The following is a 13,053-nucleotide window of genomic DNA, read 5'->3' as shown; positions in this document are numbered from 1 at the left end:
CCACGGGGCTTCACAGGAGCATTGTCAAACAAAGCTTGACCCTACACTTCACTAGACCATAAGAAATTGGAACAGGAGTAGGCCTTTTGGCACCTCAAGCCTGTTCTGCTATTCAATAGGATCATGCTAATCCGACAGTCCTCACAAACACTTTCCTGCCTTTTCCCACTGATTCCCTTACTGACCAAGAATCTATCTATGGTCCTGAAGAAGGGTTAATACCTGAAACATTGACTTCTCCACCTCTTAATGCTGCCTGGCTTGCTGTGTTCTTCCAGGCTCCTGTTTGCTACTTTTTTTTGTCTCTAGCCAAGAATCTGCCTATCTCAACTTCAAATATACACAAGTACTCTGCCCCCCATAGCTATTTGAGGCAAGGAGTTACAAAGACTCTTAACCCTCTGATGAAGAAATCCTCCTCATATCAGTCTTAAATTGGCACCCTTTACACTGAGACTATGCTGTCTGGTACTAGATTCTCCAATGAGGGGAAACATCCTCTCAACATTTACCCTGTCAAGCCCCTTAAAAATCCTACATGCTTCAATCAGATCACCTCTTCTTCCTCTGAACTCCAGTGAGTAGTGTCCTAACCTGGTGAACTTTCTCTGAACTGCCTCTGATGAAATGATACATTTCCTTAAATAAGGGGACCAAAACTGCTCATAGCACTCCAGCTGTGATCTCACCAGCACCTTGAACAGTAAGACTTCCCTACTCTTATATTCCTCCCCCCTTTAAAGAAGGGCCAACATTCCATGAGCCTTCCTGATTACCTGCTGCACCTGTGAGTGAGTTTTTTGTGTTTCATGCACAAGTATCCCCAAGCCGCTTTGTGTTGTAGCTTTCTCCATTTAAGTCGGATTCTTCTTTTGTTCTCCCTTCCAAAATGAACAACTTCACATTTTCCCACATGGTACTCCATTTGTCAACTGTTTGCCCACTTACCTAACCTATCACTTAACCTATCTCTGTAAACTCTGTCCCGCTTGAAACTTGCAATTCCACCTATTTTTGTGTGGTCTGCAAATTTGGCTATGGTACATAGACTTCCTTCTTCTAATTCATGAATATATATCGTAAACAGTTGCAGTCCCAGTACTGATCCAGATTTACAGGTCAAAAGGAATAGACATAGATGAACAGTAGAGGAGGAACAGGCAGAGATAAACAGGCAGAGGAACATACAACACAGAAGCAGAAATAGAAACCCTATGGCAATTGGAAGGCCCTTTAGCACATCATGAATGTACCCACGAAAGGAGCTATCCAGCCTAATGCCACTTTCCACCTCTTGGCCTGTGACACAATGCTACAGGTTACGGAACTTATACAAATTTTTCAGATGTGATGATTATACTCCTATTTTTGGCAGTGCATTTCAAACCTCACCACCTCTGGTGAAAACATTTTTCCACTACTTCCTGATTTCTTAAAACAGTTATTTAAAATCTATGAATCCCTGTAATTGTCCTCTCTGTAAATGGAAATAAATCCTCCCAATCCATTCTTTCCAGACTTTTGTGCATCGCTATTTAATCTCCCCTCGGCCACTGCTGTTCCAGTGAAATCAACCCCAGCCTACCAATCTATCCTGTTGGTTGGAACCTTCCATTCCTCTCCTTTGTACTTGCTCGAGTGAGGTTACATGTTTCCTGTAAGGTAATAACCTGACCTGTATAAATATTACAGCTGGTACTAGCTGGTGGTACTAGTACAGTTGTCAACTAGCCAGTGTTTTATACAACTCTAGCATAATCCTCCATTAATTTACCTCAGTCAATGAAGGAAAGTATTCTGTCTGCCTCCCTAAAAATCCTATCTACCTGTCTAGCCTTACCTGGGGGGTCTGTAGATATTCACTGTAAGGTCCCTCTGTTCCTTTACACTTCTCAGCATCTTACCATTTATTGTTGGCTACTTGGGCATCACAGACTAACATCCATATTCTGCCAACTTACTTTATTACTATAATATGGCCTAGAACATGACAGTCAGCAGATGTTCATTGTTTGTAAATCTGCAATTGTGAATAGAGTGTTTTTTTTTGATTATATGTTTTATTGAGATCTGTCTCTTGATTAAATTTAAAAATATAAAACATAGGTACTAAGCTCTAACAAGTAAGCAGTGTTTGTTTAGAGCAGTAAGACTGTGCTATTTTCTGGGTCTGTAGATTGTTGAGGTGCAAAGATGGCCTATAATATAGTGATGTGCTCATTCTGTACTATGTGGAAGATTAGGGAGGATTTCCATGTTACTAATGATTATGTCTGAAGGAAGTGTGTTATGGTTGCGAATCCTGTCAAATTGCATGGATTGGTTGAAGCAGCAGTTAGAGGCAACAGGAATTTACAGGAGTTACAGGGTATAACAGATGACAGTTATAGGATGGGAGAAAAACTACAGATACAGTCAGGTAGGAGAAAGTGAGGACTGCAGATGCTGGAGATCAGAGTTGAGAGTGTAGTGCTGGAAAAGCACAGCAGGTCACGCAGCATCCAAGGACCAGGAGAATTGATGTTTCAGGCAGAGGCCTTTCATCAGGAATGAAGCTTGTGGCTCGGGGCTGAGAGATAAATGGGAGGGAGTTAGGTTTGGGGGAAGGTAGCTGAGAAAGCGATAGGTGGATAAAGGTGAAGGAGATGGTAATAGCTCAGAGGGAGGAGTGATGGACAGTCTGGAGGGCAGTGCTGAATTGGAGGCTTGGGACTGGGATAATGTGGGGGGAGGGGAAATGAGGAAGCTGTTGAAATCCACATTTATCCCATGTGGTTGCAGGGTTCCAAGGCGGAATACGAGGCATTGCTCTTCCAGGTGTCGGGTGGTAACGGGTTACAGTCAGGTAGATGTGTTACCTCCAGGAAAGGTAAGTGAGGAAAGAGATCAGTCAGAGAATGGTACAGTTGGGAAAAACAGCAAGTCAAACAGTCAGAATAGGTAGGAACAAAGCAGAGAATGAGGTAGGACTGATAAATTAAACTGCATTTATTTCAATGCAAGAGGTCTAACAAATAAGGGAGATGAACTCAGGACATGGTTAGGGATATAGGACTAGGACATAAGAGCAATTACTGACACATGGCTCAGGGATGGACAGGACTGGCAGCTTAACGTTCCAGGATATAGATGCTATAGGAAGGATAGAAAGAGGTGCAAGAGAGAAGGGGAGTGGTGTTTTCGATTAGGGATAACATTACCGCTGTACTTAGGGAGGATATTCCTGGGAATATGTCCAGGGAAATTATTTGGGTGGAACTGAGAAATAAGTAAGGGATGATCACCTGTTTGGGATTGTACTATAGACTCCCCAATAGTCAGTGAGAAACCGAGAAACAAAATTTTGAGGAAATATCAGTTATCTGTAAGAATAATAGGGTGGTATGGGATTTTAACTTTCTAAACAGGAACTGGGACTGCCATAGTGTTAAGGGCTTGGATAGAGAAGAATTTGTTAAGTGTGAACAAGAAAATGTTCTGATTCATTATGTGGATATACCTACCAGCGAAGATGAAAAACTTGACCCACTCTTGGAAAATAAGGCAGGGCAGGTAACTGAGGTGTCAGTGGGGTGCACTTTGGAGTCAGCAACCATAATTCTATTAGTTTAATTTGATAGTAAAGGATAGACTGGATCTAAAAGTCGAAGTTCTAAATTGATGGTATTAGGCAAAAACTTTCAAAGGTTGTTTGGGGGTGGATATTCGCAGGTAAAGGGATGGCTGGAAAATGGAAAGCCTTCAAAACTGAGACAATGAAAGCCCATAGACAGTATGTTCCTGTTAAGCTGGAGGACAAGGCTGGTAGGTGTAGGGAATGTTGGATGACGAGAGAAATTGAGGTTTTGGTCAATAAAAAGAAGGAAGCATATGTCAAATGTAGACAGCAGAGGTTCAATGAACCTTTAGAAGAGTATAAACACAGTAGGAATAGACTTAGGAGGGAAATCAGGAAAGCAAAAAGGAGACATGAGGTAACTTTGGCAAATAGGGTTAAGGAGGATCCAAAGGGATTCTATAAATACAAAAGGGTAACTAGGGAGAGAAGAGGACCCCTCAAAGATCAGCAAGTGGAAGAAAATGAGGATTTTTCATCATTGTTAATTGTGGAGAAGGATAAGGAAGATATAGAATGTGGGGAAATAAATACTAACATCTTGAAAATGTCCGTATTATAGGAAGAGGTGTTTTACATCTTAAAATGCATTAAAATGGATAACTCCCCCGGACCTGATCATGTGTAGCCTAGAACTCAGTGGAAAGCTAGAGAACTGATTGCTGGACCAATTTCTGAGATATTTGTGTCATCGATAGTCACAGGTGAGGTGCCGGGAGACTGGAGGTTGGCTAACGTGGTGCCACTGTTTAAGAATGAGGATAAGGAAAAGCCAGGGAACTATAGACTGGTGAGTCTGACATCAGTGGTGGGCAAGTTGTTTGACGGAATCCTGAAAGACAGGATTTACATGTATTTGGAAAGGCAAGGACTGATTAGGAATAATCAACATGGCTTTGTGCGAGGGAATTTGTGTCTCACAAACTTGATTGAGTTTTTTGAAGAAATAACAAAGAGTATTGATGAGGGCAATGCAGTGGACATGATCTATATGGACTTCAGTAAGGCATTCAATGAGGTTCCTCATGGGAGACCAGTTAGCAAGATCATTTCGCATGGAATAGAGGGAAAACTAGCCATTTGGATACAGAACTGGCTCAAAGGGAGAAGACAGAGGGTGGTAGTGGAGGGTTTCCTTTCAGACTGGAGGCCTGTGACCAGTGTGTGCCACAAGGATTAGGTGCTGGGTCCACTGCTTTTCGTTATTCATATAACTGATTTGGATGTGAACATAGGACGTATGGTTAGTAAGTTTTCAGATGACACCAAAAGAGAAGGTGTAGTGGACAGTGAAGGTTATCCCAGAGTACAATGGGATCTTGATCAGATGGGCCAATAGGCAGAGGAGTGACAGATGGAGTTTAATTTAGATAAATGTGAGGTGCTACATTTGGGAAAGGCAAATCAGGGAGGACTTATATACTTAATGATAAGGTCCTGGGGAATGTTGCTGAATAAAGAGACCTTGGAGTGCAGATTCATTGTTCCTTGAAAGTGGAGTCACAGGTAGATAGGATAGTGAAGAAGGTGCTTGGTATGTTTTCCTTTATTGGTCAGAGTATTGAGTACAGGAGTTGGGAGGTCATGTTGTAGCTGTACCGGACATTGGTTAGGCCACGTTTGGAATATTGTATGCAATTCTGGTCTCCCAGCTATAGGAAGAACGTTGTGGAACTTGAAGGAGTTTGGACAAAATCTAGAAGAATGTTGCCAGGGTTTGAGGGTTTGAGCTATAGGGAGAGGCTGAATAAGCTGGGGCTGTTTTCTCTGGAGCATTGGAGGCTGAGGGGTGACCTTATAGAGGTTTATAAAATCATGAGGGGCATGGATAGGATAAATAAACAAGGTCTCTTCCCTGGGCTGGGGAAGTCGAAAACATGGGGGCATAAGTTTAGGGTGAGAGGGGAAAGATATAAAAGAGACCAAGGGGCAGCATTTTCATGCAGAGGGTGGCACGTGTATGGAATGAGCTGCCAGAGGAAGTGGTGGAAGCTGGTACAATTATAGCATTTAAAGGAATCTTGTTGTGTATGTGAATAGGATAGGTTTAGAGTGAAATAGGCCAAATACTGACAAATGGGACTAGATTAATTTAGGATATCTAGTTAGCATGGACAGGTTGGACCGTAGGGTCTGTTTCCATGCTATTCTCTCTATTAGTCTATGAGTCTATGAGTGATGAATATTGACCAGGACAGTGGGCATAACTCCTTTGCTTTTCTTTCAAATATAATTTTGGGATCCTTAATCCTCATCTGAGAATGCAGAATAATCCTCTGTTTAACATATCATCTAAAAATAGACACCTGGACTTCAGCGTCTCTCTTTTTTTAATATGTGTGTCAGCCTTGGAATTGAAATTGAACCTGGGGCTGTGTGGTTCAGAGGTGAAAGTACGTCAAACTGAGTTATTGCTGACCCACAATTACTTCGTGCATTCCCTTGCCTTTATTGATGTCTCAAATTGCATTTCCTCACTTATCCAGATTGAATTCCTTCGACAGAACCTAGTTTCTGACCACTTCAGCAGCTATTGGTAACTTCCTTAAGTCTACAGCTTTCTTCCCCACTATCAATACGACCAACTTTTGTGTCATCTGCAAATTACTCAACCATGTCAACTTTATTTAAGTTGAAATATTTTATAAATACCATGAAAAGAAAAGGACTAAGTAGTGAGCTGTGCAAAAACACCCATCCATCATTGTTTTCTGTTATCTGCCACTGAGCCAGTTTTGGATCAAATTTGTTACTTATCCTGGGTTTCATAAGCTTTTAATTTACTCCTCAGTTTTTCATATTTGATTATGCTGAAAGCCATCCATCATTGATGGGAACTACATCAAACACATCATCCTCATCGACCTATTTTACACCCTCAACAAAGTTCAATCATGAAGGACATGATCTTTCCTTAAGAAATCCACACTGATAGCCTTTACGTATTCTGTGTCTTTTCAAAAGAAAAATGATACTGCCTCCCTCAGGACCTCTCAACTAGCTCACCCGTCACTGAGGCTAAGTGGCAATTACTTGGTCTATCTCTTCCTAAACAGGGATCAGGCGGAGCAGAATACAGAGTGATAAGCAGATTGGTGGCAACAGACACAGGTGAAGTAGAACAAACAGCAGAAAATGAAGAGTGAGGAAAGGAGAGAGGGGAATTGAAAGCAAGGAACACAGAGGGAGTACAGAAGGGAACAGACACAGAATAAAATTGTCAATTAATTATAGACAGGGAAAATAACTGCAGCAGTTTACTTGAAACGACACATTACAGTGGCTAATACTTCACAGCCTAACCACAATTTGAAGGATGTGTGTCTGAATATGTCTGTGTCATTCATTGCCAATGTGAATTCACACATAATACACACCAGGGTGTGGACTATAGACCATATTGTACACATTTCACTGTGTGATATACAGTTTAATGAACAGATCACAAAGTGTAATATATCACATAATAACAGGTCAGAGTGTAATTTACAGCAAAATATATGGGTCAGAGAGTGTAATATGCTGCATAATACACAAGTTTGACACCGTTAAATGCAGCATAACATGTGTAATACACATTGGAATACAAAGTTTAGAGTGTAACATGAAGCATAATACCCGGGTCAAAAATGTTTGTGTAGCTTAATTCACATGTCAATGTGTAACATAAACATAATGCACAGATTGGAGTAGATATGCCTCCAGTTAAAAGGATCATTATACAGTGTTATACACACGCCAGAGTGTATTGTACAGCTTAATACACAAGTCTGAACAATGTAACATCCAGCATCATCCACAGGTCAGTGACTACAAATAGAGCAAAATACATACGTCAGAGTGTGTAATATACACCGGTCAGAGAATGCAAAATATAAAATAAAATGCAAGTCTTTGAGTGTAACATGCAACATAATACATATTTTAAAATGTAGTATTCAGCATGTTACACCAGTCTGACAGTATAGTTTACAGCTTTATTCACTAGGTGGAAATGATAATTTACAGCATAATACACAGGCCTTTGAGGATACAATATATAGGTCTTTCAGTGTAATATGCAGCATATTATACAGGACAATGAGTGATTTGCAAGATACTATACAGGTCAAAGAATTTATTATGGAGCACAATGCACATATCAGTGAGTAATATACAGTGTGTACACCAGCCAGAATTTAATATGTCTCAAGGTACATTGGTTAAAGTGTTTATTATGCAGCAGGTCTTTGAGTGTATTATACTGCATAATGCACAGGTTAGATTGTATAATATACAGTGTAACACAGACATCAGAGTGTATAATATATATAGGCTAGATTGTGACCCCATTTTGAAGGGCATAATCCTATATATTTAAGTGAAAAAAGGGAGACCTATTCGTAAAGCTCATTAAAAAAACTCATCTATCATGGTCCATCCACATCAACACTACAGTCAAGAAAGCACTTAAAAATGTGTTGCTGGAAAAGCGCAGCAGGTCAGGCAGCATCAAAGGAACAGGAGAATCGATGTGTCGGGCATAAATCCTTCTTCAGGCTTCACCTGAAACGTTGATTCTCCTGTTCCTTTGATGCTGCCTGACCTGCTGCGCTTTTCCAGCAACACATGTTTCAGCTCAGATCTCCAGCATCTGCAGTCCTCACTTTCTCCTAGTCAAGAAAGCACACCAACACCTTTACTTCCTCAGAAGGCTAAGGAAATTTGTCATATCCACAATTACTCCTACCAATTTTCATAGATGCACATAGAAAACATCCTATCCGGATGCAGCACAGCTTGTTATGGCAACTGGTCTGCTCAAGACTGCAAGAAATTACAGAGAGGTGTGAACTCAGCTCCCAGTCCATCATGCAAACCAGCCTTCCTTCCATTAACTTTGTCTACACTTCTTGTTGCCTCAGGAAAGCAGTCAACATAAGCAAAGACCCCTTCCATCCATGTTACATTCACTTCCACTCTCTTCCATCGAGCAAAAGATACAAAAGTTTGAAATCATGTACTAACAGAGTTAAGAACAGCTTCTTCAGCTGTTATCAGACTTATGAATGGACCTTCCATATATTGAAATTGATCTTTCTCTGCACCTTCTCTGTAGCTGTAACACTATAGTCTGCATTCTGTTCCATTAGTCTGATGTATTTATGTCAGGTATTATTTATCTGGTGAACACGCAATATAATTATTTTCACTGTATATCAGTACATGTAACATTAACAACTCAACTCAAATCAAACATTTCTCAGCTCATATCAATGTACACAGTCCTTTGATCTATAAGACACTCAGAAAATAACAGATTAGTTGCTGCAAATGTCAGTCATCTCATGGAAAGAGAGACTTGTTTTAAAGTTGGAACTTCGACACACCCAAAGTCTTTCACAGCCAATGGTGTACTTTGAAAGCTGCTATAAATGTTTTCACCCCAAAAACAACATCAATAGTGTAAGCATCAGGATAGCGATGAACCTAATCCAAATTGGATTCTCAGTTGTCAGGGATAGTTCCCCAGATCTATGGGGTTTGGGCTTTTTACATTAATCTGGATACCCAGCACATCTGCCTCCTTCCTCTTAAGCCGTCACTTACCGATGATGCAGAATGGCTTCCGCACAAAGCGAATACGCCCCATCCAGCCACGATATCGACAGCAGCAGCCTGCTGCCCAGATCCGGATGATGAACTCAAGACCAAACACCACGATCATCACAAACTCCTGTCAGCAAAATGCAGAACAAATTCAGTGTCGGCTCACTGTTATAGTGCTGAAGAGAGCGAGCTATTGATGGGAGATAGTCACTATAGTAATAAGCAGTATGATCAAGACACGTGGAAAGAGTGAATACAATTAGCGGGAGTTTATCATTGTATAAAGAGAAGGAAAGTCACTATATTTCGACTGAACCAATGAGCTACACTCTCATTAGATAGCAAGCGACAGAGTGAAACCACTGATGGTGGTGGTCTAACCTGAGGGTCACTATGCAATTGGAGGGGAGTGATTGAGAAGGAGTTTCCCAGGTGTTCCAGCCAACATCTATCCCTCAATCAACAACACAAAAAACAGAAGATATGGTCAATTTCACATTGCATTTGGTGGGAGTTTGCTCAGTACAAGTTAGTTGTTATTTCCTCATTGTAGTATTTACTTTAAAAGAACTTCATTGTCTGGGAACAGCCTTCATAGGCTTGATGTTTGTGAAAAGTGCAATACAGGGCGACACCCATATCCGCGGAATCATTTTCCGCAGTTTCAGTTACCCATGGCCCGATCATATTATAGGGAACCTTCCAGAATCATGGACCGGGGGGGCTACCAGGAAGGTAAATTTCCCATTTAAATGAATGGGTCCACTTCTGTCCGTGGTTTCAGGCTTCCGTGGTAGGTCCTGGAACACATTCCCCATGGGTATGGGGGGACTACTGTATATGTAAATACAAGCCTTTCACTCTTTTGCAGTACTGATGGAGGTTGTGTCAGATGAACTCTTGTGACTGACATCCCAAATAATTAACACCACCAAACAGCACAGCACATCATTCCAAAACAGTCCCTGCGACAGATATTAAGAAGATAAAAATTTGCATCTACATGACAAAATTAACAGATCAATATTCTCCAAATTGGCTCACAGGAGCATTATGCTGAGAATGAGCCACAAAAGGTGAGGGTGAACAGTACTGTCGAATGGGCAATACAAATGGAGTACAGTACTGTTAGAGAGTCAGTACCGAGGGAGGGCCGCACTGTCAGAGGGTCAGTACCAAGGGAGGGCCGCATTGTCAGAGGGTCAGTACTGAGGAGGGACTGTATTGACATGGTTCAGTATTGAGGGAGAGGCGTACTGACAGAGGATCAGTGTTGAGGGAATGTTGCACTATGGGAGTGTCAGTACTGAGGGATTGCTGCACTGTCAGAGGGTCAGTACTGAAGGAGTGGCACACCATCACAGGGTCAGTACTGAGTGAGTGCCAAGGGAGTGTTGCACTGTGGAATAGTCAGTACTGTGAGGATGCTGTCCTGTCAGAGGGTCAGTACTGAGGGTGTGCTACACTGTTGGATAGTCTGCATGATGGGAGTGCTGTATTGTTAGCTGCTCAGCTCTTAAAGATGCAAATACTTTAACTTGATGATCTATCTGTGCTTTCTGGAGTAGATCCCATGGAGTTACCTTGTACAAAAGTAGAGAAATTCTCCCTGGTGACCTGGGGCAATATTTATCCTTAGCCTGTGAGTGCGTGATGGTGGAGTGGTGGTGGATGGATGAGAGGGGTGGCGACTGTGTGGAATGTGTGAGTGCAGGACAAGTGCAGGATTGCTGCATGAGAGTGAATTTGTGAATAATGGTGAGTGTGAGAGGATGGCTGTGTTTTACATAGCGCTGAACTGAGCAAAGCTGTGCTGAACTGAGCTGAGCTGTGCTGTGAGCTGAGCTGGGTGTGGTGGATTCCCTGAATTTCATCTGACAGCAGTGCTCCTGTGATTCCAGCTCGATCATGACCCCAATCTAAACTTTATCAGCCTGTCACTTGCTGTCACTTGAATAATTTTGGCACCTTCTATTGAAGCAGGTTTTCAACTTTTACGATTTCCAATTTGTACTGGGTACTATTAATTTTAATGCAACATCATTCGGTCTGAGCACCAACAGTAACAATCCCATTTCCTTCCATTTGACATGCTTCAGCACAAAGGGTCAGATTTTTGACTCCCCTGCAGAGGGAACACATACACTGATCTATAAATGATTCTCTCATTTCAAAAGGCACACAGAAATTAGGAGCAATACTAGACCATTCAGCCCTTTCAATCAATAAGGACAAGGATGATCTGACTGTAACTTCAAATCCACATTCCTGTGTACTCCTGGTAACCTTTCACCTCCTTGCTTAACAAGCATCTATCTGATGTGGGACCTTGTCTTCTGAACCTAAATACAATACATTGACCAGTTAGCCTTTACCCACAGCATATATTATTTCTTCAAAGAAGCCCAATTAAAGATATTTCCCTCTCACAAACCACATGGTTCTTCCCAAGCACCTTGAATGTATCCAAGTTCCCTACTTTAACTTAGTTAATAATAGGTTCTGACAATTATGTGAAGCTCTCACCAGGATGAAGAGACAATGTGAAGCAAGAACGGTGTGCTCCGGGATGGTCGAAAGTACGGACAGAACCAAACAGCTGAAGACCAGGACAAACCTGTGGACCAAATAGAGAAGATGGTCACTTAGAGGGCATGGATATTGAAATGGTGGGTCAGTTAGAGGAAATGGTCAATCAGTGCAGCCAGATAGAGAGAGAGGGGCGATCAGTCAGGATGCACGGTGAGTTAGAGGGGATCATCAGGTAGAGGAGGTGGTCAATTAGAGGGACTGGTCAGTAAGAGGGGGTGGTCAATTAGGAAAGGTAGTCAGTTAGAGGGAACAGTCAGTTAGGGAGGGTGGTCATATAGAGAGGGTGGTCAGTTAGAGAGGGCAGTCAGTTAGAGGGAACAGTCAGTTAGAAGGGAAGTCAGTTAGAGGGGGTGGTCAGTTAGAAGGGAAGTCAGTTAGAGAGGGCGGACAGTTCGAGAGGGCGGACAGTTCGAGAAGGCGGACAGTTCGAGGGAGTGGTCAGTAAGAGAGGGCAGTCAATTAGGGGGGCAGTCAGTTAGGGGGACGGTCAGATAGAGAGGGCGGTCATTTAGAAGGGAAGTCAGTTAGAGAGGGCGGTCATTTAGAAGGGAAGTCAGTTAGAGAGGGTGGTCAGTTCGAAGAAGACGGGTAGTCAGTTAGGGGGGCAGTCAGTTAGTGGGGGCGGTCAGAAAGAGAGTGCGATCATTTAGAAGGGAAGTCCGTTAGAGAGGGAGGTCAGTTCGAGAAGGCGGTCAGTTAGAGGGAGTGGTCAGTTTGAAAGGGAAGTCAGTTAGGAGTGCGGTCAGTTAGAGAGGGCGGTCAGTTAGAGAGGGCGGTATGTTAGGGGGCGGTCAGTTAGAAAGGACAGTCAATTAGAGGGGGCGGTCAGTTACAGTGACCATTCAGTTAGAGAGCATGATCAGTTAAAGAGGATGGTCAGACAGAGAGAGTGGTCAGTCAGAGGGAGCAGTGAGTTAGAGGGGGTGGTCAGTCAGAGGGGGCAGTGAGTTAAAGAGGGCGGTCAGCCAGAGGGAGCAGTGAGTTAGAGGGGCGGTCAGTCAGAGGGAGCAGTGAGTTAGAGGGGAGGTCGGTCAGAGGGAGCAGTCAGTTAGAGAAGGTGGTCAGTCAGAGGGAGCAGTGAGTTAGAGGGGCGGTCGGTCAGAGGGAGCAGTCAGTTAGAGAGGGTGGTCAGTCAGAGGGAGCAATGAGTTAGAGGCGATGGTCAGTCAGAGGGAGCAGTCAGGTAGAGGGGGCAGTCAGTCAGAAGGAGCAGTGAGTTAGAGGGGGTGGTCACTGAGAGGGAGCAGTGAGTCAGA

The 13,053-nt window shown here is 42.7% G+C and overlaps 1 protein-coding gene across 1 annotated transcript in view; it reads right to left on the bottom strand.

The window, feature by feature from the left end:
- LOC122542620 (potassium voltage-gated channel subfamily KQT member 5-like) overlaps positions 1-13,053 on the bottom strand; it is a 243,620-nt gene that overhangs the window by 69,720 nt on the left and 160,847 nt on the right. The window contains exons 2-3 of the mRNA XM_043680603.2: positions 11,732-11,822; positions 9,206-9,332 (exon numbers count right to left, since the gene is read on the bottom strand). Of these exons, the coding sequence (XP_043536538.2) occupies positions 9,206-9,332; positions 11,732-11,822 (218 nt within the window). The remainder of the gene's footprint in view (positions 1-9,205; positions 9,333-11,731; positions 11,823-13,053) is intronic.

This window comes from Chiloscyllium plagiosum, unplaced genomic scaffold (genome assembly GCF_037043375.1).
Source record: "Chiloscyllium plagiosum isolate Xiang-an unplaced genomic scaffold, Cpla_swu_hap1 HiC_scaffold_3, whole genome shotgun sequence".
Lineage (NCBI taxonomy): Eukaryota > Metazoa > Chordata > Chondrichthyes > Orectolobiformes > Hemiscylliidae > Chiloscyllium > Chiloscyllium plagiosum.
The sequence above is the reverse complement of the archived record's forward strand: the minus strand, read 5'-3'. Positions and strand labels throughout refer to the sequence as shown.